The sequence below is a fragment of the Furipterus horrens genome, unplaced genomic scaffold (genome assembly GCF_987537825.1).
Source record: "Furipterus horrens unplaced genomic scaffold, mFurHor1.1.pri manual_scaffold_4, whole genome shotgun sequence".
In the NCBI taxonomy this organism is placed as follows: Eukaryota; Metazoa; Chordata; class Mammalia; order Chiroptera; family Furipteridae; genus Furipterus; species Furipterus horrens.
The window spans coordinates 72761768-72789593 of record NW_028327174.1 but is presented as its reverse complement, the minus strand read 5'-3'; the positions used below and the strand labels follow the sequence as shown (position 1 = coordinate 72789593).

At 34.3% G+C, this 27826-nt stretch overlaps 2 protein-coding genes across 7 annotated transcripts in view; both read left to right on the top strand.

Moving 5' to 3' along the window:
- The window catches only part of OSBPL8 (oxysterol binding protein like 8), a 166513-nt gene extending 145145 nt beyond the window's left edge, over nucleotides 1-21368 (top strand). For all 6 annotated transcript variants that reach the window (XM_090273641.1, XM_090273640.1, XM_090273639.1 and 3 more), the window contains 7 exons: nucleotides 470-559; nucleotides 1771-1907; nucleotides 3497-3682; nucleotides 3985-4072; nucleotides 12888-12993; nucleotides 14702-14804; nucleotides 17114-21368. In XM_090273641.1, coding sequence (XP_090129767.1) covers nucleotides 470-559; nucleotides 1771-1907; nucleotides 3497-3682; nucleotides 3985-4072; nucleotides 12888-12993; nucleotides 14702-14804; nucleotides 17114-17246 — 843 coding nt within the window. In that variant the 3' untranslated portion in view covers nucleotides 17247-21368. The remainder of the gene's footprint in view (nucleotides 1-469; nucleotides 560-1770; nucleotides 1908-3496; nucleotides 3683-3984; nucleotides 4073-12887; nucleotides 12994-14701; nucleotides 14805-17113) is intronic.
- A 1893-nt stretch (nucleotides 21369-23261) lies between these two features.
- BBS10 (Bardet-Biedl syndrome 10) lies at nucleotides 23262-26907 on the top strand. The gene is made up of 2 exons (XM_090275656.1): nucleotides 23262-23500; nucleotides 23885-26907. Exons 1-2 carry the CDS (start codon nucleotides 23316-23318, stop codon nucleotides 25887-25889), a joined length of 2190 nt encoding a protein of 729 aa, XP_090131782.1. The 5' UTR covers nucleotides 23262-23315; the 3' UTR covers nucleotides 25890-26907.
- The last annotated feature ends 919 nt before the right edge of the window (nucleotides 26908-27826 follow it).

The window sequence follows — 27826 nt, the reverse complement described above, 5'->3', positions numbered from 1 at the left end:
ATAGTAAATCACAGTATTTCTTCTAATTTTATTTTTTGAAGGGATTTTTTGTTGAGTATTATTTTACTGTTTTATTTTGAAGGAGGAGATGCTATTTCTTTTAATAGATTAATTAAATTCTTTAGGTTTACCAAGTTTTATTTTTGCTTCATATATTGCAACATTGATAGAGTACCGTCTTGAGTCATGTGAGAGCACAGGACTTGAGTCAGTTCTAACAGTGTGATCTTTTTCAATAAGTGTATTTGAATTCTATGTAGTTGGGTTTTTATAAACCTACTTTTTCCATAGCAACAAATTCAGTTTTTTTATTGAATATTTCTGACTAAAATTTGAATCAGTATTCCACAATTTGTGCCTTCAACAGCACTGTTACTATGCAGTTACTTTTTCTGTTGTTTTTTTTCTATATTGTATCTAAATATAAGTTAAAAGCAAAATGTTTATTTAGCATTTTCTCTTTTAAAAGCCATTTCTAGGTAGTAGCGACTGTGTTAATCAAATATCAGGGAAACTTAAACTGGGAAAAGAAGTCTTAGCTACTTTGGAAGGCCATTGGGTAAGTATTTTTATGTGTTATCTTAAAAGAATTTTATTCTATGGAAAAAACTAACAATCACATTTTATAAACTCACTTATTCCATTGTTAAAATCATCACTATGTAACATAAACTTCAGCTTAAGAAATATTTTGGTGTTGCTCTGTTATCAACAATATCTAGTTGTAGGTATTATTTTACCTTTCCAGAATTTAAGATTAGCAAAACCAGCTAACACATATATATCACTGACTATGTACTGCATTGTTTTTAAATGCTCTCATATTAACTTCCTTAATATTTAATATAATAACTCTATGTGGTGGGTACTGTTATTGTCCCCATTTTACTGTGGACACTGAAGCACAGAGAGTTTTAAAAATTTGCTGAAAGTAAGTGGTGGAGTGAGAATCCCAACCCAGGGCTGTGCTTTGATTACAGCAGTATAGTGGTATGTGAGAGCAATGGCTTTTTATTTATTTCTCTGTTGACCAAAATTCACATGTATGGAATTTTGTTAAGAGAAGCTTAAATGAATACAAAGGATTATATCATGCTAATGCTTAGATGCATTCTCACTGTGAACATTGGGTATATCATTTTATGCATTATAATAAGCAGAAAATGAGAAGAAATATAAGAAAATGAAACTAGATCTAGAAACTCAACTAGAGGTTATATACCCTCTGTAATTTTTAAAATTAACTGTCTGAATATCATATGGAAAAAAGATTTTAAAAAATCTTTTTTTAAATGAAATTTTTCTGATAATGCTCTAATTTTTAATGCTATAAAAGGCTCTTTCATGTATATATATATATATATATATATATATATATATATATATATATTTAAATGTGTAAATAGTCACCTGCATCTCCTTGTAGTTGGAGCAAACACTTTTGGTCCACTTTGGCAATTCAGAGATAGTTGGGAGGCTTTGTATATAATTGTTTGAAATTTGTATATTAAGTAAAATGTGTGAAATGTCACAAACTTCCTGTGTATTTGATCAAATTTAAAAATTCTAGTATAGCATATTTAATCTTAGTGTTTTTCTAAAAATAACAAAAGATTTGGGACATTTAGAAAACTACTAGTTACATCTGTTTTTAAAATCTGTTTTACTGTTGGATTAAGTATCAAGAGGTGTTATTATAGTACTAACTATATAACACCCTTTTAAATAAAGATAATTCTCTACACTAATGTTAAATTTCTTTAACTACAGGACAGTGAAGTTTTTATTAATGACAAGAAGACTGATAATTCAGAGATCTTCTGGAATCCAACACCAGACATTAAGCAACGGAGATTAATAAGGCACACTGTAAAATTTGAAGAGCAGGGAGAATTTGAATCAGAGAGGTAAGTGTACCATTTTTCAGCTGATTTCATGATGATATAGAATAATTTTTTAATCCCTGAAAAGTGTTGTCACTTTTTTCTGCCTTCAGTCATATTTTAATTTAGCAAAATAGTTTTTGTGGGATGTGACAGGATTATTTTTTAGTTTATGTGAATGTCAAATAAATATAATACAAATCATGCTACATTTTTGCAGCTGAAAGGTAAAACTTTCTGTTCTTCCTTTTTCTTATGTTCTCCAGGGCCTAGTAAAATAAAAAAGAATTTCTAGTTTGTCTAAATACAATTATGGACTAATTAATGATTCTTGGGTTTTATTTGGCAGCTGTTTTCTAACCTGGGTAAGTCATGTAGAAGTCTACCTGAAGGATGTGGTACAAAAATCTTCTTTTGTTTCATTTTTCTAAAATACATGAATAATGCCAGGCTTCAAAAAGACTTTTATTGGTTGGGTAATAATTAAGGCCATAGTTTCTGCTCTTAAAGTCATGAAATTTTTGCTAGATCTATAATACTTTTAAACCAAATATATTGTATACACCTTGTCCAGTTTTATTCTTACTGTATTTCTTTGTGTTAGGAGAAGGGGACATCTGTGTAAAAGACGCTATACTGGGTACTTTATATACATTATGCAGTTTAGTCCTCACCACAGCTGCCATATGCATTATCATTCTCTCTAATATCTAATCTTCAAGTGTTTGTGCACTTTCCATTTATAGTCAAAATTGACATTGTCAAAGATGGAAGGATATGTATGCATCAGTACTAAAATTGTTTCAGCTGTAACTACATAGTGCTCTTGATTCAGAGTAAAGCTTTGCCAAGACATACAATAACTTTTGAGGCATGAACATAATTTAACGTATTGTAAGGATAAGGAGAACAAGTCTGAGGATAAGTAATTTAAGTTCACCAGCCAAGGAGTGGCAGATCTAGGATTCAACCCAAGTCTATCTAATTTTAAAGCCTTTATTTTTCAGTCTCAACATGCTATCTTCTCAGAGTAGTGGAGTATACATATCATGTTTTTATTTATCTAATGTAAAGCTAAATTTTTAGTAGGGGAAAAGATTTTACCTCAGTCTCTTCTGTTAAATTGGTTGTTTCAACACAGGCTGCACATTAAAATAACCTGGGAGACATTAAAAAAAAAAAAACAATAGTACCTACTCCCAGAGATTCTGATTTTAACAGCATTCAAGATTGAGAAGCATGGCATTACAATATTAGATCTTTAATTCCATTGATTCTGAAATAGTATGTGTAAGAATTATCTGGGGAGCTTATTAAAAATTGAGATTCTTGAGCCTTTATTACACTCCTGTCATCTTGGGCCAGCCCTATTCATTGCCATATGTTTAAAAGTCCATGAAATAAATTTCTCTTGCCAAGAAAAATATTAATCTCCACTCTGTCGCTCTACTCAAGGGCCACTTTTTATATCTGCACTCGTTGGTAAACATCTCACCATAAGCTTTGTCAAAGACAAAAATCCACATGGGTATAATTTTCTCTAAAGGAGAGTTAAAACTGTTTAATATAGATTTGATTTTCTGTTGCTTTTTTATACTGTTTTTGCACATTAGACTCTGGCAGCGAGTGACTCGAGCCATAAATGCAAAAGATCAAACAGAAGCCACTGAAGAGAAGTGTGTTTTAGAGGAAGCTCAAAGACAATCTGCCAGAGATCGGAAAACAAAAAGTGAAGAGTGGACTTGCAAGTTGTTTGAACTCGATCCACTCACAGGAGAATGGCATTACAGGTTTGCAGAGTAAGTAATTATCAGCATAGTTTGTTGCCTTTATCTGTAGAATGTTTATTGTTAGTTTTTTATTAAGCCATATATATATAAATTAGTATGAGATTTAAGCTTGATGTTACATTTATTATAAATTTGACTCCATGATAGTAGTTAGCCTATGAAATAAGCTGAGGATCAGAAGATTATATATGACAAATCTTAATATCACAGCTATGTTTATAATTACTAAAAAAAATTTAATCGAACCTTTGAAAAAATGTTTGAATGTTTTCTTTAGTCATTAAATGAACAATATTTTTTAACTTATGTAGTACTCGACCATGGGACCCACTTAATGATATGATACAGTTCGAAAAAGATGGTGTTATCCAGACCAAAGTGAAACATCGCACTCCAATGGTATGTAATAAAAAAGTCTCTAAGTCTGCTAGGAATATAAATGTTTTAAATCCTTACTAGGCTCTTCAGCCACCATCACTTAAAATTTGGTTTAAAAACTTTAAATTTGCAATTAGCAAATGTCGGAATAAGCAGTTTCAAGTTCTTATTCCCCCAAAGAAACAAAGAAAAGCAAGCAGAAACTGTCAGAATCAAATTTCCCAGAACTCTGGAAAACCGTTAGAGGTTTGCAGTAGTTAAATGACACTGAATCAAGAAAGAGGGGGCTTCAAAGCCATAGGAAAGCTTTATGGCATTTGTACTTGCCCTGGCCCCAGTCCCTTCCTGATGCAGTAGCATCAAAGAGTTTCCACATTTCTCTGTGTGAGTCTTGGTTCCAGAAGAAGGAGAGCAGACCTTAAAAATCATTTTGTGCATTTATTATAACCTGTCTGAAGGCCACATGAAAGATTTATTGAGGGCCCACATCTCTGTTTCATCTAATTCACAGCTTAGCTAGATAGGTTGCAGGCAATGTGTAGAAATACTGTTAGCCAAACTAATGAACTTCAGATACCCAGGGCAAAAGATTACCGTTGAAACATACAATAGATCATGTAAGACCAAGGAACAAAAGCTGTGGAAAGATTCTTTGGCAAACTAGAGCATTGAAAAGCCCCATGTGTTCAGGGAAATTTATAAAGCCATTCAAGTGTCCAAGGCAGGATATTTATGCTCAGAAAAAGACCTGAAAAAACTTAAGCTTTACCCTCATGCTCATACCTGGGCTCATTGCAAACCCAGGTATTAGCATTGGAGTGGCCCTACATAGAGTCAGTCTGCTAAGAACAGGAGAGTATTTTGTTTGTTTGTTTATTTCTGTATTCTGTTTTTATTTGCTTAGCTATTAATGTTCAAGGAAATCTGTCAAAATACTAGCTTAACATGGCTAAGGAACAGAGACTTCAGGGACCATGCACAACAAGCAATGCCTTTTTTTTTTCAAAACTAGTTTGGAAAATTCACTGAACAAATTCAGCAATCCAGAAAATAGCAAACCCTGGGGGAGCTGGTGAGTTTTATTTCCAGAGTTACCACATTATAAAAAGTAGATGTCCAATTTTCAACAAAGAATTACAAAGCATACAAAGAAACAGGAAGTATGACTCATTAAAAGGAACAAAACAACTTGGCAGAAACTACCCCTGATGAAGTCCAGGCATCAAACTTACCAGACAAAGACTTTAAAAAGCTGTCATTAATATCCTCAAAAGTTAAAGGAAATAAAGACAAAGATCTAAAGGAACTCAAGAAAAAAGAGATATTAAAAATTAGAATATTAATAAAGAAAAATTATCCAAAGGAATCAAACAAATTCTAAAACTTAAAAGTACAGTAATAGAAATGAAAAATTCACTGGAGATATTTAACAGCAGAATCAGTGAATTTAGAAATAGGACAATTGAAATTGTCTAATCTGAAGAATAAAAAGAAAAGAATGAAGAAAAAGTGAACAGAACCTAAGTGACTTATGGATTACCATCAAGTGGATCATCATGTGCATTAAGGGAGTCATAGAAATATATGTAAGAGAAAGAAGCAAAAGAATATTTTAAAGAAAGAATTTCTCCAAATTCCCAAATTTAATAAAAGATATGAATCTGCAAATCCACAGAGTGCAACATCTTCCAAGTAGGATAAATTCAGAGACCCACACCAAGACATAATAAACAGACTGTCAAAAGCCAAAGAGAATCTTGAAGGATCAAGAGAGAAGCAACTTGTCACATGTGAAGGCTCTTCAATAGGAATAATCGGCAATTTCTCATCAGAAACCATGGAGGCCAGAAGGCATGAGATGACATATTTAGAATGTTGGAAGAAAAATCTTCTCATCCAAGTATTGTGTACCTGGCAAAACTGTCCTTCAAAAAATGGGGGGAAGGGGGCATTGAGATATTTCCAGATAAACAAAAGCTGAGAGAGTTCACTGCCACTAGACCTGTTATATTGGGTTGGCCAAAAAGTTTGTTTGTTTTTTTCCATAAGATGGCTTTAGTAGTGCTTAGTTGTCTTGAACATCATTCAAAGCAATTTTGCTTGATTGTATTGTGACAGCTGTCATAGCAGAGTGAATTTTTTAGAAACTTAGCAAAATTGGTGAACTTTTTTGTCTCCATTTTAATATTGAAGATAGAAGAAAATAAGCAACATTTTCAGCATATCATGCTTTATTATTTCAAGAAAGGTAAAAATGCAACTAAAATGCAAAATGATTTGTGCAATGTGTAGAGAAGGTGCTGTAACTAAACATGTCAAAAGCAACTTTTGAAGTTTCATGTTGGAGAGTTCTCGCTGGATGATGCTCCACAGTCAGGTAGACCAGTTGAAGTTGATAGCGATCAAATCGAGACATTGAAAACAATCATCATTATACCATGTAGGAGATAATCGACATACTCAGAATATTCAAATCAATAAAGTTATTGGTGAAAATGAAAAATGTATCTTTTATGGAAAAAACTAAGTGGACTTTTGACCATCCCAATACAAGAAGTGCTAAAAGTAATCTTTAATATTGAAGTAACACTGAAAGCCATATGAAAAATAAAGGTTTTCAGTAAGGATAAATAGACAGGCAAATATAAATGCCAGTGTTATCATAGTTTCAATTTACAACTTTTATTTCCTACAGTATTTAAAAGAAATGAATGAATAATAATTACAAATCTGTTACTGGGCATACAGTGTATAAAGATATAATTTGTGACAACAACATAAAGGGATGGAAGGTGGCTCTAGGAGCTAAGTTTTTATGTGCCTTGAAATTAAGTTGGTATCAATTCAAGCTAGATTGTTACAAATTTAGCTGTATATGTCATCCCCATGGTGATCACAAAGAAAACATCTAAAACACATACAAAAGGAAATGAGAAGGGAGTCAGAACAATTCTCTACAAAGCACAATCTACTAAACACAAAAGAAGGTAGTAATGGAAGAAATGAGGGACAAAAAAAAAGGTATAAGACATACAGAAAACAGTAAAATGGCAGAAGTAAGTCTTTTCTAAGTAATTTCATTAAATGTAAATGGATTAAATTCTCCAGTAAAAAAAAAACAGACTAGAAAATGGGTTAAGATAAATATCCAACTATATGCTGTCTACAAGAGACTTATTGTTGGTCTAAAGACAGAGTAAAATGAAAGGACAGAAAAAGTTATTTCATACGAATAGTAACCAAAGAACCTGTGATGTCTATACTAATATTAGACAAAATGGACTTTTCGTCAAAAACTCTTGCAAGAGACAAAGAACAATGTTATATATTGATAGAAGAATCAGTTTTTCAAGAATATATGACAATTACATATGTACAAATTAGTGAAGCCCTAAAACATATAATTCAAACATTGACAGAATAAAGGGAGAAATAGACCATTCTATAACAATGGATGTATACTTCAGTATAATACTGTCATTAATGAATAAAACATCTAGATAGAAGATCAATAAGGAAATAGAAGGCTTGACCCAAACAATAAATTGACTAGGCCTATAAGACATATGTAGAATAATTTACCCAACAACAGCAGAATATACATTCTTATCAAGTACACATTGGACATTCTCCAGGATAGACTGTATGTTCAGCTATATTACATGTCTCAATTTTCAAAAAATTGAAACATCCAAAGTATTTTTAGCCACAATGAAATTAAGCTAGAAACCAATAACAGTAGGAAAATTGAGAAATTTACAAATATGAGAAATTAGGACATCTTAACCAATTAATCAAATTAGAAATCAGAAGTGAAATTAGAAAATACTTAAATGAATGAAAACAAAAACATGACGTACCAAAACTTATAAGAGGCAGCAAAGGCAGTGCTCAAAGGGAAATATATAGCTGTGAATGCCTACATTCAACAAAATGAAAGAACTCAAGTTAATAACTTATGTAATAATGGGAAACTAGAAAAAGAAAATTACACCCAAAGCTAGCAGAATGAAATTTAAAACAGAGATAAGGAAACTAGAGAATAGAAAAACAAGGGAGAATCAATGAAGCTAAAAGTTGTTTCTTTTAAAAAGTCAACAAAACTGAAAAACCTTTAGCTAGACTAAGAAAAAGAAGGATGAAGACACAAATAACTAAAATCAGAAATGAAAGGCCCTTACAACTGAACTTATAAAAATAAAAAGAATTATAAGAGAATACTATGAACACTTTTATACCAAAAAATTAAATAACTGGGATGAAAATGGACAAATTCGTAAAAACATGAAAGTTACATAAACTGGCTCAAAAAGAAATTTTCAACAAACCTCTAACAAGTTAAGAGATTGAATCAGTAATAAAAAAAAAAAGCCTCCAAACAGCCCTGACTAATGTAGCTCAGTGCCTTTGGCATTGTCCCACAAACTGAAAGGTTGCTGGTTAGGTTAACCTTGAGGTCACATGAGTTGCAGCCCAGGTCCCTGGTTGGGGAGTGCGTGAGAGGCAACTGATTGATGTTTCTCTTGTACATTGATGTTTTTCTTCCTCTCTTTCTTCCTCCTTCTCTCTAAAAGTAAATAAATAAAATCTTTTTTAAAAATCCAAACAAAGAAAAGCCAAGGAAGGCACAGATGGCTTCACTGGTAAATTCTACAAACATTTAAAGAAAAATAACCACCAATCCCTCTCAAATTCTTCCAAAAAAATATGAGACGGGAAACTTCCTAACTCATTCTATGAGCTCAGCATTACCCTAATACCAAAGCCACATAAAGATATCACACACAAAAAAGAAAATTACAGACCAATATCACTTATAAAATAAATATTAAAAATTCTCCACAAAGTACTATCAAACCAAATGCTGCAACATATTAAAAAGATTACATACCATGACCAAGTGGGATTTATCCAAGGAATGCAAGGATGGTTTAATATAAGAAAATCAGTATAATACCTCACATTAACAGAATGAGGGGATATACCACATGCTCATTTTACTTGAATATAAAAAGCATTTGACAAAATCCAATACCCCTTTCTAATTAAAAAATATATATCAGTTTACTCAACAGTGAAAAACTGAAAACTTTTTCCCTAAGATCAGAAATGGGATAGGCATGCTCACTTTAACCACTACTACTTAACTATGTATTGCAAGTTCTAGCCATAGAAATTAGACAAGCAAAAGAAATTAAAAGACATCCAACTTGGAATTAAAGAAGTCGTCGTCGGCGGCGGCGGCAGCCGTCCGTCTCGAGAGACGATGGTGTAGCTTCTTAAGTGTCTATCTGCACCGCCGAGAATGGTTGTGCAGTCCGACTCGGGAGTGACACGGTATCTGTCTCCTCCCGTGTTGAATCGACATCTTGCGATGACGCTGGAGTGTCCTCTCCAGTGAAGCTGAAGCTACAGAGCCTGGGCAGGGTGATATGGAGGGTCTGCTGTTGCCCATGCAGCAGACCCCCCCTCTCTTCGCAGCTGAAGGATCCAAGGGAAAGACGGAGTCAATACAGCTTGGCTTCAGGTGCGCCGCAGGAGTTGCCGGTGTTGACTACAACGTCAAACCGCCTTAGGGACTCCGGCTCCGGATTTTCTGTCGGGGTTTACTCCCTTAGCCTTTCCCCTGAAGAGGTATGCCGCAAGGCAGCGGAGGTTTTTTGGAATCAGAGTTTTCCTTCTCTGATGTGCCCTGACTGGAAGATCGAACCAGCGACACTTAGCTCGCAGGCCGACGCTCAATCCACTGAGCCAAACCAGCCAGGGCAATTAAAGAAGTAAATGTGCCTTTATTCACAGATGATATAAATCTATATGTAGAAAATCCCAAAGAATTCATAAGAAAGCTGTTAGAACAGATGAACAGATTTTGCGAAGTTGCAGGGTGTAAGGTGAATACAAAAATCAGTTATCTTTCTATAACCTGCAATGGACAATTCCAAAAGGTAATTAAGAAAGCAGCTTAATTTACACTACCATCCAAAAGAATAAAATGCCTACTAACAAATTTAACCAAGGAGGCAAAAGACTTATACACTGAAAACTACCAAACGGTGCTGAATAAAATAAAGAAGACCTAAGTAAATGGAAAGACACCCTGTGTTCTTAGGTAGGAAAACTTAATATTGCTAAGATGTCAGTACTGCCCAAAGAAATCTACAGATTCAATGCTCTCTCTGTATAAATTGCAATAGCTTTCTTTTTGCCAAAATGAAAAATCCAGTCCTCAAATTCATATGGAATTACAAGGGGCCCTCATAGCCAAAACAATCTTAAAGAAGAACAAAGTTGGGACACTCACACTTTCTAGTTTCAAAACTTCCTGCAAAGCTACAGTGATAAAAATAGTGTATTTACTGGCCTACAGAGAGACATATAGACCAATGGAATAGATTTGAGGGTCTAACTGTAAACCCATACCAAGATCAGTTCATTTCTGACAAAGTTACCAAGTCTGCTCAATGGGAAATGAATAGTCTCTTCCACAATTGGTGTTGGGACATTTGGATTGCCACATGCAAAAAGATGAAGTTGGGCCTCGTGTCATATACAAAAATTAACTCCAAATGGATCTACAACATAAAATAAGAGCTAAAACTGTAAACCTCTTAGAAGAAAACAAGGCAAATCATGATCTTGTATTTGACAATCGATTCTTAGGTATGTCACTAAAAACACACGGAACAACAAAAAAATAGATAAGTGGGACTTCGTCAAAACTCAGTACTTTTGTGCCTCAAAGGGCATTATCAAAGTGAAAGACAACCTACAGAATGAGAGAGTATTTTTGGAAGTCATTTTTCTGATTAGGGTTTAATATCCAGGGTATAGAAAGAACTTCTTAGCAACAAAAGACAACCCAATTTAAAAATGAGCAAAAGATTTGAATAGACATTTCTTCACGGAAGATATACAGATGGTGAACAGCGCATAAAATGATGCTTGTGATTAGTCATGAGGGAAATGCAAATCAAAACCACAATGAGGTCAGGCAGTACATCACACCACTAAAATGATAAAATTTAAGAAATGAAAGGTACGTGTTGCTAAAAATGTGGAGAAATTAGAATCCTCGTATACTGCTTGCAGGAACATAAAATGGTACTACCCCTTTGAAAAATGATTTGCTGGTTCCTCAAAAGCTAAATATAGATGTGACATATGACTCAGCAATTCCAATACCAAAAAAAAAAATTGAAAACAGAAACTCAGATATTTGTATACCCATGTTCATTGCAGCATTATTTGCATTTGCCAAAAAGTAGAAACAATTTAAGTATGCATCAACAGATCAATAAACAAAATATGATATATAGTCACAATAGAATATAATTCAGCCATGAAAAGAATGAAGTTCTGCTACGTAATACAACATGGACGAACTTTGATAATATTATGCTAAGTGAAATAAGTGAAACACAAAAGGATAATGTATGGTTCTACATATAGTACAAAATATAAGATAGGCAAATTCATAGAAAGATTGGAGGTTACTAGGGTGGAGGGAAGGAAAGATTGTGAATGTACTTAATACTACTGAATTATACACTTAAAAATGGCAAGACTTATTTTATATATGTCTATACACACATGTTATCACAATTTAGAAATTCAAAAAATACTTAAATTTTGTTCCTTCTTTTAACAGCACTAACATGATAGAGACACACAGGGCATCTGTATTTCCTCATAAAAGTAGAGTTTGTGGATCACAATAAATCCCTGTACTGTATCAAAAGTTGATTGCTGACTCCTCTTGTCATTTTAAATAGCTTCTCACCAGTCATCAGTCTCCAATATGAACCTACTTTAAGAATGTGGATTTGGATTCTAAATACTACAGTAAATATTACAAAATTTTAAGTCTCCATGATGTGGAGAAGGGGGAAACAGTGTAGGCTGAATACACAACATGCGTCCCTTTTCTTTATTTTCTATTATAAAATTATAGAAATTTTACTTTGACTTTAAGCACATAAACTATTTCACAAAATTATTTCAAGGAACAGGTAATTAGAGGTAGTTTCTGTAAGAACTAAAAGCATATGACCACTGGTTTCCTATTTTTCTAAGCATGTAAGTCATCTTGCCCTTTTGATTCTAGTTCTCTTGCATTTGGGTTTTTAAATTTAAGATTTATTTCTAAAATTGCAAGCTTATTAACAGGGTAAAGTCTGAAGTTTATTATTTATTCTAAGAAAAATTTAGTCCTAGTTTATGGTTTGATATGCTTTCGTTCATGCACTCAGATGGTTTTAGTAACTTTAAATCATGCTCTGCGAAGTAATAGTATCACTTATTATAAGATGCTTCCTACATTATCCAGATATAACTAAAAGCAGATAATTTTATTGAAAGCCCAACATCATTTGGTGAAAATGTTTATAATCTTGGGAACAAGATAGGTATGGTTAAAAAGAACACTATTATTTTACATTCAACTAGAGGTACTAACTGGAGCAGTTAGAAAAAGGGGAGGATCTATATTTATATTTGCATTAAAATGTCTCTTGAATGATATATAAACAAATAGCAGTGAATATCTAGTGGGGGATGGGGAGACTGCATGGATAAGGGATCAGGAGTGAGAGGGAAACTCTTCATTGTATGTTTTTTATACTTTTTGATATTTGTTCCAAATTAATATTTTCTATTAAAATAAAATGAAATAATTTCATATGTGTATTATATCTTATTTGTTAAATTTAATTAGACTATCTTATCTTTGTTTTTATGTCTATGTATTGTGACTTTGAACAGGTAATTTTGACAGTTGTACATTGTTCTTTAATTATTAAAGGCTAAGTTCACATAATAGCATGATTTTTTTTTTCAGGTAAGTGTCCCAAAAATGAAACATAAGCCAACCAGGCAACAGAAGAAAGTGGCAAAAGGCTATTCGTCCCCAGAACCTGATATCCAGGACTCATCTGGAAGCGAAGGTAAAAAGATTATTCACTAAAGGAGTAAAATATTTAAAGGATATTACTGTACTATGTTTGAAAGATGAAAAGTAGTTTTTATATCAACTTGAGAAGATATGTAAATGTTTTGGTGGGGTAGGAATGGTATGAAAAAAAAATTCCTATTTTAGATTATAGATTAATTTCAAAACCAGGCCACAAGTAAAGGCATGAGGTATGAAAAAGGGGGGAAGCATGCAAATCGAGAACCACACTGTGGTGAGGCTCTTATGCCTTGTTAGCTTCTGAAATGTTGGTGATGGCTTTCTAGATTCAATGCAGGAAGGGTTTTTTGAGCTTTGAGCTTTGAGCTTAGCTCTATGCTTCAAAAAAGTTTTTCATTCTCAGAATAAATTATTGTAGTGTTCAGAATCACAAACAAGTTAAAATGTAACTAATCAAAATTAGGGACTAAATTAACTAGCGTGCCATTGTTGTTCATATCAGATAATGTGTACACTGTTGAACTACATTGAGATATATAATCAAGAAAGGATTAAGGTAATGTCTGAGACACTATGAGAAAATAAAGTTTTTTTTAAAGGCATAGTCTCTAAGCTCACACTAAACTGAGGAGCTCATTGTTAGAGAAATAACACTAGAGGTGGATAAATGATAAGTGCCAGGAAATTAGTAGAAGAAAAATAGCTAAGAGTTGAAAGGAAAGGTAGCTGAATTCAGTTTGAGGGAATGTTCTTAGAGGAACCCTGACGAATTTATGATGAATTACAGTACAACAATGTCAGCCTGAGAAATGCAGGTAGGGGATAAGCTATTGGAGTAAAGAGAAGTAAACTGAATAAAGGTTTAATTAAAAGCAGTAGTTACATGATACCCGTGTGCTAGAAGGGAATATTTGTTACACTGTTGTTCCCATTTTAGAAAAAAGAAAAGTAAGACACAGGTTAACCTGCCTAAGGCCACATATTCCATAAGGCAATGTATATGTTATATAGGCAGATATTTTGGCTCCTTATTCACTCTCCTCTTATCCCTCCACTATATTACCAGACATTTATTGAGTACTTAACGTGTGCCAAAGTGGATGCTAAGAACAGCTTACTACAACCGTATGAAGTTGGGGTGTCCTTATCCCTATTTTACAAATGAGAAAATAAACCTGGAGAGAGCTTGAGATCTGAACAAAAATAGAAAAGACTGAGTAGATATGCCAGGGGAATTGGGAAAAAAAAATACAGTTTGCTGGATGACAATAAAGATTTGTAGAAGAGGTATCAAAACCAATTGAAAAGGTTTAAAGTTTGGGTGACTGGGGGAATAAAGATAACATGAACGATTACAGAGGAGGTGGCTCAGAAAGCTGACTTCCTCAGATGTGGGCAGATGGGCAAGAGACAGAAGAGAGTACTACCATTCCCAACTTGATAGATGTATTTTAATGAGCTATTTTTGTCTATTTTAATTAGTTAAAAAATAAAATTGATGCCATCCAAAATATGATTTATTCGTGGTTACTTTATATATATTTGTAGTATTCTAGTTTTGGAAGGATATGATTGAAACTTAAAAAATAACTGAGTAGTCATATTATTATGTTAATCTCTAAATCATAAAAACAATGCCTGGGGAAATTTTTATTACATGAGAATCATTAAGTTAAAATATAGATTGCTTATAATTAAATATGTTCACTATTTTCACCAAGTTTTTCTAAATGTTCTTTTAGCTCAATCAGTAAAACCAAGTACAAGAAGAAAGAAAGGGATAGAATTGGGAGACATTCAAAATTCCATTGAATCTATAAAACAAACGCAGGAAGAAATTAAAAGGTAATATATACTGACAGTGACTATTCATCTGAGTCCACAGGAGTAGTTAAGGATCCTGTTACATAGGAAATAATAAGCAAACTTTACATTTTTAATATCATTACTAAGCTAAAATAGAACCTTGGCTTCTGTCATCTAATGACAAATGTATGAAATTCTTTTAGCACTAAAACATCAGTGTGGGGGGCTGTTTTCTCATTTGTGAGGGTGAAATTGGAATCTATCTTATTGCTATAGCATACTAGGAATGTATTGTAGCTGGGCTCGGTGGTTTCTGAGAAAACTCATCAACAAAGGCTTCTGCAGTCCCCTGTATTCATGGCTAATTTTAATTGCAATGCACCAATTGTCAAAATATTCAAATATTTTCATAACAGTGGGAAAGGGGCCACTACCCTGAGACCTTCAAGCGCTCCACTGGCAGTCCCAGACCTTCCCCACACACCCTTCCCATGATCCAGCAACCAAAGTTCATTAACACCTGTGAAGGTTCTTTGGAAGGAAAAGGACATTTACCCTGCTCCATTGCTGAGGCTAGCATGAGTTCAGATTGATTGCCTCTCATTGCTATATCAGATATTAAAATATTTTTCATAATAAATATTTATAAAGTTGCTTGCAATGTGCAAGGCACTGTTAGAAGTGCTTTACAAATAACTTCTATAAAACCTGTAGTAACCCACTTTATTTATTTTTCTTTTTTTATTGAATTTATTGGGGTTACATTAGGTGATAAAATTATAGGTTTAGGGTGTACAATTCTGTAATACCTCCATTTGTATATTGTATTGTGTGTTCACCAGCTCAAGTCATGTCTCTATCTTGAATTAATTTTCCCTCACACATGGATTCATAAAAAATGTGATTTATAGTTCTCAGTTATCTGAGAGTATAGTATTTAAGACCTTATATCTTTTTTTTTCATTTAATCAAAAAATTTATTTTTTTTCACATTAAATTTAGGTAAGAATTATTGACATGTGCTTTTCTATTTTGGTTGTTAAATATACCCTCTCCTGCCTCCCCCTACCCCCTTTCCCTCTGGTAATGACTGCACTGTCGTCTGTCCATGAGGTTCTCGTTGCTGCTGTTGTTGGGTAATCCCTGATACCAGTCACCTGCTTTTGTACATTCAGTGCTGAGTGCTAGGTGTTCTGGAGGATTTTTTTAAAAAATATTTTCCCTTTTCATACAGCCTCATCTCCTGCCATTCCCTTACACCTGTCCCATGCTAAATCTTATGAAACGCCTTACATCTTCAGAATATACTCAGCTCTTGCATCTTTGGATCTTTGCCCACACTGAATTAACTTATGAGATGGCCCTTCCTCCTACCCTGCCCATCAAAAAAAAAAAAAAAAAAAAAAAAATCCTCTTCGTTCATCAGAATATAATTCAAGTTGCCACCCTTTCTATAGCATGTCTAATCACTCACCTTGCCCTGTAGTTATTAATCCCAACACTCAGCTTGTTCAGCTCTCTCTACATATTCCTTCTGAGCACTTACTACACTACATAGTTATTTTTGTATGTGTCTATTTACCCTCCCCCCATCAGACCAGGAGCTCCTCTAGAGCAGGGAGGCTGCCTTCTGCATCTTGGTATCATTAGCCCTTACAGAAAGTGCTCACGTTTTCTAATTCAATCATATTTGTAAATTGAGCCTACTTGTTTGTTTTGCCTCCTTTTCTTTCTCTGTATTGGTAAGACACTTTAATGGAAGAAGTCTGAAAAACAAAAGGTCTTCACTCATCAGCTCTTTTTAGCCAAAAGCATTTAGGGTGGCATGAGGATAATTTAAACTCACTTCATGACTAAATTGACATTTTATTTGTATTTGCATATGAAATGCCTATAAAACATTCTTTAAGTTAGGAATGTCATATAATTTATTGTATTATCTTTTCCTGGGTAATTTACTATTTTCTCCAATTACACCTCTATCTCCCTTAAGTAAAGATTTAAAAAAACCTTAATGGAACAATTAAGAAGCAATTTTTTTGTTTTTAAAACCACTGTAATAACAAAGAAGGTGATATATTTCTACATCAACAAACTTTAATAATTATGTTTGATGCACATCATTAAGTAATATATTTGGTACAATGCAGAATATAGATTTAGACAAGACCTAATAATAGCTCCACATAGCATAATCAGTCAGCTCCCTGTTCAGGTAGTAGTAATTGCTTGAGCTAGATACTTTTGTTACTGTAATTAAGTGCTCTGTGGCCATATATCAAATTATAAGTTTTGTGCTAATATTTTTGACAAATAATTTAAAAATGTATTGTTGCTTATTTTTGTAGAAATATTATGGCTCTTCGAAATCATTTAGTTTCAAGCGCACCTGCAACGGATTATTTTCTGCAACAAAAAGACTACTTCATCATTTTCCTCCTGATTTTGCTTCAAATCATAATAAACTTCATGTTTAAATAGTTCTTTACAGTTGAATCAGTGAACTGGAATGATCAGATTCGGCCTGGGACCAGTGTTCAAGTTGGTGTGGTCTTTATTAAAATATCATTCTGAAAAGAAACTTTAGAGACAAATGCAGAGGTGTTAACCTCTCATACCTTTTATCCTTAACCTGAAACAAGAGCTTTTCTGTTTGGTTATTAAAGTGAGCTATGTGTTAAGTGCCAGAACATTTCTAGCTTTTGTGAGAACATATCTACATGTGAGGATAATAAATCCACATGTATACACAATTGTCTTATGTATACCTGATAGTAAGTAGTCTTTGTATTCTATAGTATGTTCTGAGATATAGCACTAATGTTCATAACAAAAATGCTATCAATATTATAAATACATGTATGATAACCTATTTTCCTCATTATAGGCACAAACTTACCAATAAGGAATTACAAAATGGCAAATGATGGGATAATAGACATATTATAAATAGTTTAATACACTGTACTGTTAAAAAATATATATTTCCAGTGCACCCAGCTCAATTGTCTTCTTAGAAACAGCAAGGAAAAAAAGTGTGGTCAAAATTGATATATTGGGAGATACAAGGTGGCAAATTGCTTTTCTTAAAGTTTATACAAGATTTTTTTACACCCTTGAATTTAATATTTATAGATACAGGTACAAATGTACACATATGTATATCAACATAAAAATGGTATGCAGCTACTTGGATATGTTGATTATATCTTTGTTATACCTATATAATACCACCTGAAGCACTTGCTGATAAAACTGTGGTCAAAATTGGTTATTGTCCTTTTTTCTTATTTTTGTTTTTTTTTTAACTCAGTTCAATAACACAGGCCAAATTTTAGAAATGTTTATAGGGCATATGACATGCTAATAATTCATGTCGTTTCATTATGAAATACTCATTTAACTTTCATTTAGATCCTAGTGTGTTCTGTGAATAACTAGAGTAGAAGAAATTATAACCAACATTTTACTTCAAAAGCCAAATAAGAGAAAGGTGATAAGAAAAGACACTTTGTGTGGTGGCATTTATGTGTACGATAAAATTGGTTTCTTTAAAATGTGCAATAAGTTGAGCATCTAAGAACATCATCAAGTTCTGAAGTTTAGTTTTTTTTATTCTCCTCCAGTGGTTCTTGGTAACTATCTTGTGTTGTAAAACCATAATTCTTAAAGATTCCTTTTGTTCAGGCATAGGCAAACTTTTTCCTAAATTTTTTTTAGTATAATATTTTTACTTTGTTTTTACATACATACAGTCCTCAGAAGCAATTTTTGTAAACGTAAGTTAAGTTTAAGAACCTGTTGTTCTAAGATATATCTTAGAATCCAGAAATACTGATTTTGAAATGGTTATTAATGAAAATTAGGTCAGAATACTTGCTCTGTCTACATTGTTTTTAACCAAGAGGAGACACTAGTAAATTAGCTGTTTAATACCATGATAAATATAAAATCAAAGAAGGAATGCTAAATTATGAAAATTGGAAGTGATTAAAAAAAAAGCCCGCTTTTTCTCCCTAACCAATATAGCTATCTTAATTATTCTTGGGTTTTATGAAGAGCTATTTCCCATGTATTTTTGGCAAAACAGTTCTATAGTCCATACATACATGTGAAACATTTTTTAAATCGATTACAACGTAAATAAGATGTACCTATACCGAGTATAAGTATAGGCATAACACGACTACATTAGAACAAGTGAAGTTTTGTTTGTATTTCATACTTGTCAATAAGATTTTTGTACTCACTTTCTGTTACCAATGTAATGCTCAACTGCCTATTCACTGATATATATTTTGTAAATATTGTACAATTTAATCTTTTTTATGGTTTAAGTTAGTATTAATTTATATTATATATAACTTGATTGGCTGATCACAAAGTCATTTCATCATTAAACCCTGAAAACTTAAAATTTTTGTTGGTAACCTCCTTTCGGGGTTTTAGTCTTATCTGCTTGTGGGCTATTTACATTTGGTATAAACAGTGTTTATTTGTATAGGTATCTTCTAAGACTGGAAAGATAGTTATTTTCTTTATTTTTTAAAAATTTTCCTTCTAGTGTAGTTGTTATGGGTTCTTATTACACAAAGAGTCAAAAACTTTCATGAGAAAGAGCAGGGTTCCTTATGACTGTTACTTATACACTAAAAGCATATATCTAATCTAATTGTCTTCTTATGCTTTTATTTGTATGAGTTCCTTTCTGCAAACTGAACACAAAACTCAGGAATTGGTGGCTTAGTTTTTTAGATCAGTGCTTGTACCTGGTTTAGTATGTGAATCCTTTAAAACACATCACTAACTTTGTATTTAGCCATATATGTAATTAACTTTAAATGTTCTCTATCTGGAATTAATCTTTCTTCACAAATGAATTTATTAAAAAATGTGATTTATAGTCCTCAGTTTTCTGAGACCTTATATATTTTTTCATTTAGTCAAAATTTTAATTTTTTTTTCACATGAAAATTTAGGTAATAATTATCAACATGATTTTCTCTTTGGGTTGTTAAATGCACTATGCCTTCAGTCACTCACCATTCAGTGAGATGTAGCTGGTCCAGGAAAAGACAATAAATAGGGCATGTGAAATAAGTACGTTTCAGCAATAGATATTTTACTTGTATTTCATGTCAGCATTTTTTTTGTATCACTTATAAAGATACAGCATAATCTTTGTCACCATTCCATTGAAAAGTTGGCCTTGTAAAATATAACCCTCATTTAGTAGTATTCACGCTTTTGTGCCTTTAAGAAATACTTTTACTCATTTTGTGTTACAAAACTATATAATATGATTCAAAGTGTTTATAGGCTTTAGTGTCATAAAGGGTCATTTCTCTCTGTCATCTTCCTTTTGTATAGCTAAGTATATTTCAAGGTAATGCTATACTTTTATAAGGGGTTGTCTGTTTACTATTTTAAATATCTTCTTTCTCACACATCATTGAAGTAGACTTGTCAGATTATTCTGAGTATTGCAAACAGTGCCTTTTTTGATGGAATTCACACTTTTTTGGGTGTCAACTTGTGCCATAAACACACAAAATTCTGTGAAAGGCAGTTTTAACTTTTTGAAGAATATCTTAGTCAAATATTTAACAAAACAAATGTATAAAATTCAATTTTTTCCAGTGTTTATTAGCATTTCTAGTAAGCAATGAATATATTTTGGGGTGTTTTTGTTTCACAGGTGATAATGGCATTTTTTGATAAGCCACTGATGACTCTGCATATTATTTTGAGTTATGTTAAATGTATAGAACTAAAACATTAAAATTAGCATTTATACCAAATTTTCCAATTTGAGTCAATGGGAGGGGCACACAAATCACTAAGTTTACATTTCAGCTTCTATCTTATTTGACTATATGGAAAAAGAGATTCTTTAAAAATGTGTGATCTGCCACTATTATGTAATTAGGTTTCATTTTGTTTACCTATAGTGTGAATTTAGTATATTTAATATACTTCTTGTTACTCTTAACATACTGTTTGTTTTGTTACAGTTTTTAATTGAAGATGGACTGTTAAAATTGCATAGGACCAGTGTCTCCTCAATATGATTAATATAGTTCAAAGAGCTGCAAGAAACCCATGGCAAAATGAATGTGAATTACTTCCTAAAATATTTAGAAAATTTTATCTTTCTGCATTTATCATGTAAAATTATTTTAGTATTACAATATTCAAGTTTATTTAAAGAAAAATGCCACAAAACATTTGAACTGATGAGCCACAGAACGTCAGTTGAAATTTTTTTCACTTTTCAGCATGCTAAATACACATCTAAGTGAAATATTCTGATTAATGGCCATTTATAAAGTCAAACACCACCACTGGTCAGTTTTGTATAATAGAATAGAAGTATGTTATCTGCAGTGGAAGTACAGCACACTGTCAAATTCTCCTTAAGGTGCATCGTAAATGTACAGATAGTCATAGGCTACTGTTTTGTAATGTATTACATTTCTAATCTATTATTCCTAACCTATTATTGTTTGCAGAGATGAAAAAATTGAATTTTTATAATTATCTGTAAAATCATGCTAACTTCTACAAGTGGACATTCTAAATAAAATTTTTAAAAAGAACAAATTGTGATCAAATGACTTTGAATATAACATATGGTGACTAAATTAACTTAGTACGAATTTTTAAATTAAAATTTTGGGTGGGTGTAGTTCTGATGAACAGTTCAGGACTTGGAAGGGTTTTAACAGAATCCTTAATGAATGCTTTACTTGGTATTTTATATTCTTCTTGAGTACTAATAATAACCTTAAGATAAGTAGAAGTTAGCCCAAATTTATAGATGAAGAATCTGAGGCTCAGAGAAGTTAAATGATTCTAAAATCTTCATAGAGTAAGAGTGATAGCGAGCACAAGTTTGTTCCAGGTCTGATTGCAATGTCCATTCTCTTTCCACTGTACACTTAGATGGAACTCAAATCACACAACTTTTAAAGGTTTGGAATAATCCTCTGCTCTAATTTATATTGAGTATGTAACCCTTTTGTGATGGGAGGAACGAGGGGGGTTGGGGGGGGGACCTGCACGATTAAGCATATACTGTACACAAAACCCATATGAAAAGGTTTTTTTCCCCTCAGAACACATATGTTTATACTCAGTCAACATCAGGTGAAGTCCAAGAAATTATTCCTCTCCATTCTTCCTACATCTTCCTTTTCCTTTCTTGCTATCTCCTCAGGATCCAATTGCTTCTGGCTAATACTCAGTTGGTTCAATCTTATTAATTGGGGGAAGGGAGAGAAGGGCTCATAGCTTGTAGCATTGGAATAAAGGGTAAGGAAAACAGCCCCTCACTGTTCAACCTCAATGAAACATCTAGAAGAGAATTTTCTTAGTAATATTAACCACACTCTTAATAGGTGTCCTGTGTTATGCAGTTGGGCTAATCGACTCTTCTGCACCTAACAGAATATCCCTCAGATAGTTGGCCCATACGCTGGTGACATGTGGATGAGTTATAAGCATTAGACTGTTGAGTGCTTAGTATATGCTAGGCACCATGCCAGAAAAAAAAAAAAAACGCTTTGTAAACATTGCCACCCTCCTCAAAACGTTGAGATTTTTCATTTACATATCTTTTTTTTTTTTTTTAAGATGAGGGAATTGGAGACAAAAAATGATTACTTGCTGAATGTCACAGGTAAGTAAATGGCAGAGCAAATTCAGATCTAAATCTTGAGCCCAATATTCCTGACCATTTCATCTTGAGAGTGTTTTTTAATATATAAAACAGTATGTTCTTTCTGCCTAACAGGAGGGTTTATTTTTCCCTGCCGTTAAGTGCGTCCAATAATACACTTTTTAAAGCATACTGTTGACCATCAATGTGGCCGTCTTCACATGTCCCCTCTGCTAAAATTAAAGTAAATTGTGGTGGCCAGGATTTCATGGATATCTGAGCTCAGGAAATGTGACAAATCCCCCTTCGAAAAGCACAAAGCCTGCAGCTCGCGACCCTGAGCAGGCCCTCGGTCCCTGTCCTGCATTCCCGTGAATGGGAGAACAACTGACGGAGCGCGGACAGAATAGGTATGAGTCCAAGGCAGAGGTTTTGCTGTGAAACAACGAAGAGCTTTTGGCGAGGGCAGGGACACGCCAGGACTGGCCCGCGGCACCCTTTCCAAACTTCGTTATATAGGCCCCACTATCGTGCCGACTTCGGAAGCAATCCTGGGACGATAAGGAGTTTGCTGGCAGCTGAAGCCTCTCGAGGGAAATGAATTCATGTAGGGACCTGCGGAAGGGAAAGCGGTTTCTGCTCCAGGCCAATTCCCGGGAGCCCCAACTCCTTTTCTATCTCCCCAGTCCACTGGGCCGCTAGCCCCGACACGCAGAACAGCGGTGGTTTTCTGATGAGTGAACAGAAGGGCAGTCTCCTCGCCCAACCGAGAAACTGCGCTGCCCCGGTTTCCGGCCTCCTGGCCCGCCTTCTCCGCTTCCGGTCGTGCAGCGCTGCGTCCCTGCGGTTCCGGTGATCTCCGGGCTACCTCGGCCCGAAGCTGTTGGGCTATGGCGGCTGCTGCGTCTGTGAAAGCGGCGTTGCAGGTCGCCGAGGTGCTGGAAACCATCGTGAGCTGCTGCGTGGGGCCCGAGGGTCGGCAAGTTCTGTGTACGAAGCCCACCGGCGAGGTGCTGCTCAGCCGGGATGGACGTCGCCTCCTGGAGGCGCTCCACTTAGAACATCCCATAGCCAGGTACCCGCGTTTCGCACAGCAGCCCATTAGAGCGAACCTGAGACTGTCACCCCAGGCCATCTCCCTGAACTTCTTGCCCCAGAGGCTGTGCTCCCGAAAAACACTGACATTGGATGAGACCAGTGTCTGCCCAGGGTTAGAGCGCTGCCCAAGGGAACACTTCTAAGAACATTTCTCACTCCTCTCCCTGCTCCACCCAACCCTAGAATCTTGGACTAGAACAAAATGCTAAATTGGAAAAGAGAAAACTAAAACTAAGGGCATATCCAAGGGGCAGTGTTCTCATTTTATACTTAAAATTGTGAAAACGTGGTTTCAACTTGATCTAGCTGTAGGAAGGCAGCCCACTGAAAATCTGAGTTGCTTTATCTCTGTTTTGTACAGGGTGATGGTGGCATGTGTTTCCAGTCATCTAAGGAAAACAGGAGATGGTGCTAAGACCTTTATCATCTATCTTTGCCATTTGCTCAGAGAACTTCATGCAGTCACGGATAAAGAAATAGATTCTTTGATTTCCAAAAATATTCAGACCCATGGAAGGCATTGGAAAAATTGTTGTCAGTGGAAACATATTTCCCAAGCTCTTCTAATGTTTCAGACACAAATATTAGACTATGTTATGGACCAGTACTTAAGTAGACACTTTTTGTCCATCTTTTCTTCATCCACTAAAGAGAGAACATTGTGTAGGAGTTCTTTAGAGTCGCTCTTAGAAGCATACTTTTGTGGAAGAGTGGGAAGAAATAATCATAGCTTTATTTCACAACTGATGTGTGACTACTTTTTCAAGTGTGTGGCCTGTGAAAGTGGGTTTGAAGAAGTATTCGAGTTAGTGGATCACTGTTTTGTAGAGTTGAACATTGGTGTCACTGGCCTTCCAGTTTCAGATTCCAGGATCATAGACGGACTTGTGCTTCACAGAGACTTTTCTGTGTACTGTCCAGCAGATGGGGACATAAGAATAGTGCTCGTAACAGAAACTGTTCAGCCTCTCCTTTCAACCTCGGGATCAGAATTTACTCTAAATTCAGAGGCACAGTTTCAGACATCTCACTTTTGGATTGTGGAAAGAGCAAAAGCAATAATGAAATATTTACAGACTCAGAATGTAAAATTGCTCCTGTCTAGTGTGAAACAATCAGACTTAGTTATTTATCATGCAGAACTGAATGGCATATCAGTGGTGGAATGTTTATCACCTGAAGAAATTTCCCTTATTCAGGGGATCACTGGTCTTTCTCCCTTTGTACTGCCACAAGCCTCTTCACTTCATGAAGTGTCGAACACTGCTTTGGTGAAATTTTGTAAGCCCCTTATACTTAGATCCAGAAGGTATGTTCATCTTGGCTTAATTAGCACATGTTCTTTTATACCCCACTGTCTAGTTCTTTGTGGACCAGTGCAGGGTCTTGTGGAACAACACGAGGATGCTTTACATGGAGCATTTAAAATGCTTCAACAGTTATTTAAAGACCTCGATCTAAATTACATGACACAAATCAGTGACAAAAATTATACATCAAGTCCTCTTATTTATAAAAATAGAGAAAGTAATCAGTTCTCAGAAATTGTTAATGGCTCAATACAAAGGCCACATCAAGGCACAGATGTAAAAAACAAAGATGAACTGGCAAAAACTCAAACATATTTAAAAGTATATTCAAATTTGGTAGCTCCAACTGTAGAATTAGAAACATATATATCATGTTCAACACCAGAATTGACACCAACAAATACATACCAGACAGATGAAACACAGGGATGCTTATCTGCAAACAAAACCAGGATAACTGATGACCATGATTCATTTATTGAGAGCGATCCGACTACTGATTCTGATTCAACAATAAAAAATACTAGAATAGAAATTTCTTATGAAAATTCATCAATCACAAAAATTGCTGGAAAGGGGAATATGTTACCAGTGAGATGTAAGTCACTGGAGATGGGTACTTCCCAGAGTTACTGTTTCTCATCTATACCAGCAGGTTGTGTTTTGCCAGTGGGAGGTACTTTTGAGATCTTGTTACATTACTATCTTCTCAACTATGCCAAAAAGAGCCAGCAGTCAGAAGCAACCATGGTTAGTGTGATAATAGCCAATTCACTTTTAGGCATTCCCAAAATCCTGTATAAGTCGAAGAAAGGAAATCAGAGCTTTCCGCAAATATATGTAAGAGCTCTCCACGCACTGCAAACCCATCAACCCATGGTAAGCAGTCAGACAGGTTTGGAATCAGTGTCTGGTAAATACCAGTTACTAACTTCAGTTCTTCAGTGTTTGACAAAAATTTTAACCATTGATTTGGTAATCAGTATTAAGAGACAGCCTCGGGAAATTTATGATCAAGATTCAGAAGAGGAACTAGAAATTGGGAGTTCTTTATAAAACAGTTACAGTCCAGCTCGGGCCATAAATCAAAGCAGGCATGATCATTGATTCTCAAGTCATTTCAGTCAAGGTAGGAAAACAGCATAATTTAGAAAATCTTTAGAAGGACTACACTAAGAGGCCAGCAGACATTCAGACACACATGAGATTGTGTGGAACAATTCTGAGGAGAAAGCTTCCTGGATGAGAGAAGCCAAGATCTGACTGTGTTCTTCCCCCTTAATGGCCGTGTTTCAGCCCTGGGTTAGTCTGTGTGTTTGGGGAAGGGAGTCTCTTTAGGGCGTCTTTTTTTTCTCTTCTATTTTTTTTCATGCTCTTCATCTCTACTCCCTCTCCTTTCTGTATTTAATTCATAGAATCATTTAATCTCAGATCTGGATGAGGTCTTCAAATGCCATCCTGTTTTAATTGTTTATAATATGAAATATATTATTTGCTTCATTTAAAATAATTTATTTTTCCTAGTCATAATTTCTAAAGCAATGAGTACAAAATCTCTATTTCCTTTCCCCAAAAACAAATTAGTTTTTTACTTTTATATGGTCCCTTGTTTGTTTCCATTTCATGTGGAAAACCTGAAGAGATTTTTGCCATCCATACACCATTGAATATATGCTACCAAAAATATGACTTTGTGCATTGTGAACTTATTTTCATTTCTGTAGTTAAAAGTTAATTCCAGAAAGGATATGAATCATACTTTAATTTTCTCCTGGCCCCTAAGAGCTTATAAAAATAATTAATGTACTTGCTGGGGTTTTTTCCTTGTATTTTGTGCACAGCCAGAATTCAACAGTAGCAAGTAATTTAACAATTATTTCTAATGTGAAGTTTAAATGTTTTTATTTTATTTTAAAGGTTTATAAATGCAAGTGATAACTGCATCCGCCCATGGATAAGACAGTGCCTTCTACTTTTAGTAGTTCTCTGTAACACCCAAGACAGTGCTGTGTTTATTCCACCTCTCTAGAAGTGCTTGTTGAATAAAACTGTTATCTTTAATCTGCTCTCCTAAGCACATGTTTCCAATTTACTAATTCAACAAATTCTTGATAAGTGCTTACAGTATGCCTGGTGCTGAATATACCCTGGCAAACAAATAGGTATCATTCCTGCCTTCAAGCACCTTTCCTCAGAAGTTAATGGACGGGGAGTGCCACTACTTTGGTTGGGATGAAACCATTAGGGAAATAGATTTTTTAAAATTTAATTGCAACTAAACTTGAAAAAGTGATGACTAATAGCATATATAATAATATAACCTATAATGCACTATCTCATGGTCTTTTACATTAAATGTAATTTTATTTTGTAAGGCTTATGCCATATGATAACATTATTTCATGCCTGTGAATATGAAGAGAATAGTTAGCTCTGTTTCTTATACTGAATTCATAGCTATGTGAACCAACAGTAAAATTGCTGTATAATTTTTTCCATTTTTTTTAACTGCCTGGCAGGTCATTTGATATGTTGTTTTAAATACTCCTCCATCATTGAAGGCATTCCAAGACTTTTCCAGGCATGCTCAGTGCCTTGCAAATGGTGTTTTATAGCTATAAGTAATCACTAGTTCAGGAGTCCCTGTATATGTGGCACCTGGTCTATTAGCTGGTACACAATATCCAGCACTTGCTGTGGTTCAGCAATATTCCTACATGAGAAGGGAATTGGAGCCCATACTTTAATAAGGAAAGAAAATAAAGATTAGTGGAATGATTAGATGAAAGGAATGTTTTATTAATTTGGTTAGGAAAATGAAAGGCAGAGAGAGAGAAAGGGAAATAAGTTATTATGATAAAATATGCCCAACTCTTGCAGTCCCTTGTCATTCACAACTGCTCCTTGGGGTGTATTAAGCATCAAGTAGAAGAGGGGCATTCTTATCTCCCCCGATCATTGCAACCAAAATTCTCAGGACCAGATTAAACACA

What these genes read in the sequence shown, in the direction of transcription:
- BBS10 (XM_090275656.1), top strand. Translation starts at nt 23,316, where the DNA reads ATGGCGGCTGCTGCGTCTGTGAAAGCGGCGTTGCAGGTCGCCGAGGTG. An exon ending in TTAGAACATCCCATAGCCAG is followed by an intron (nt 23,501 to 23,884) that starts GTACCCGCGTTT and finishes TGTTTTGTACAG; the next exon opens with GGTGATGGTGGCATGTGTTT.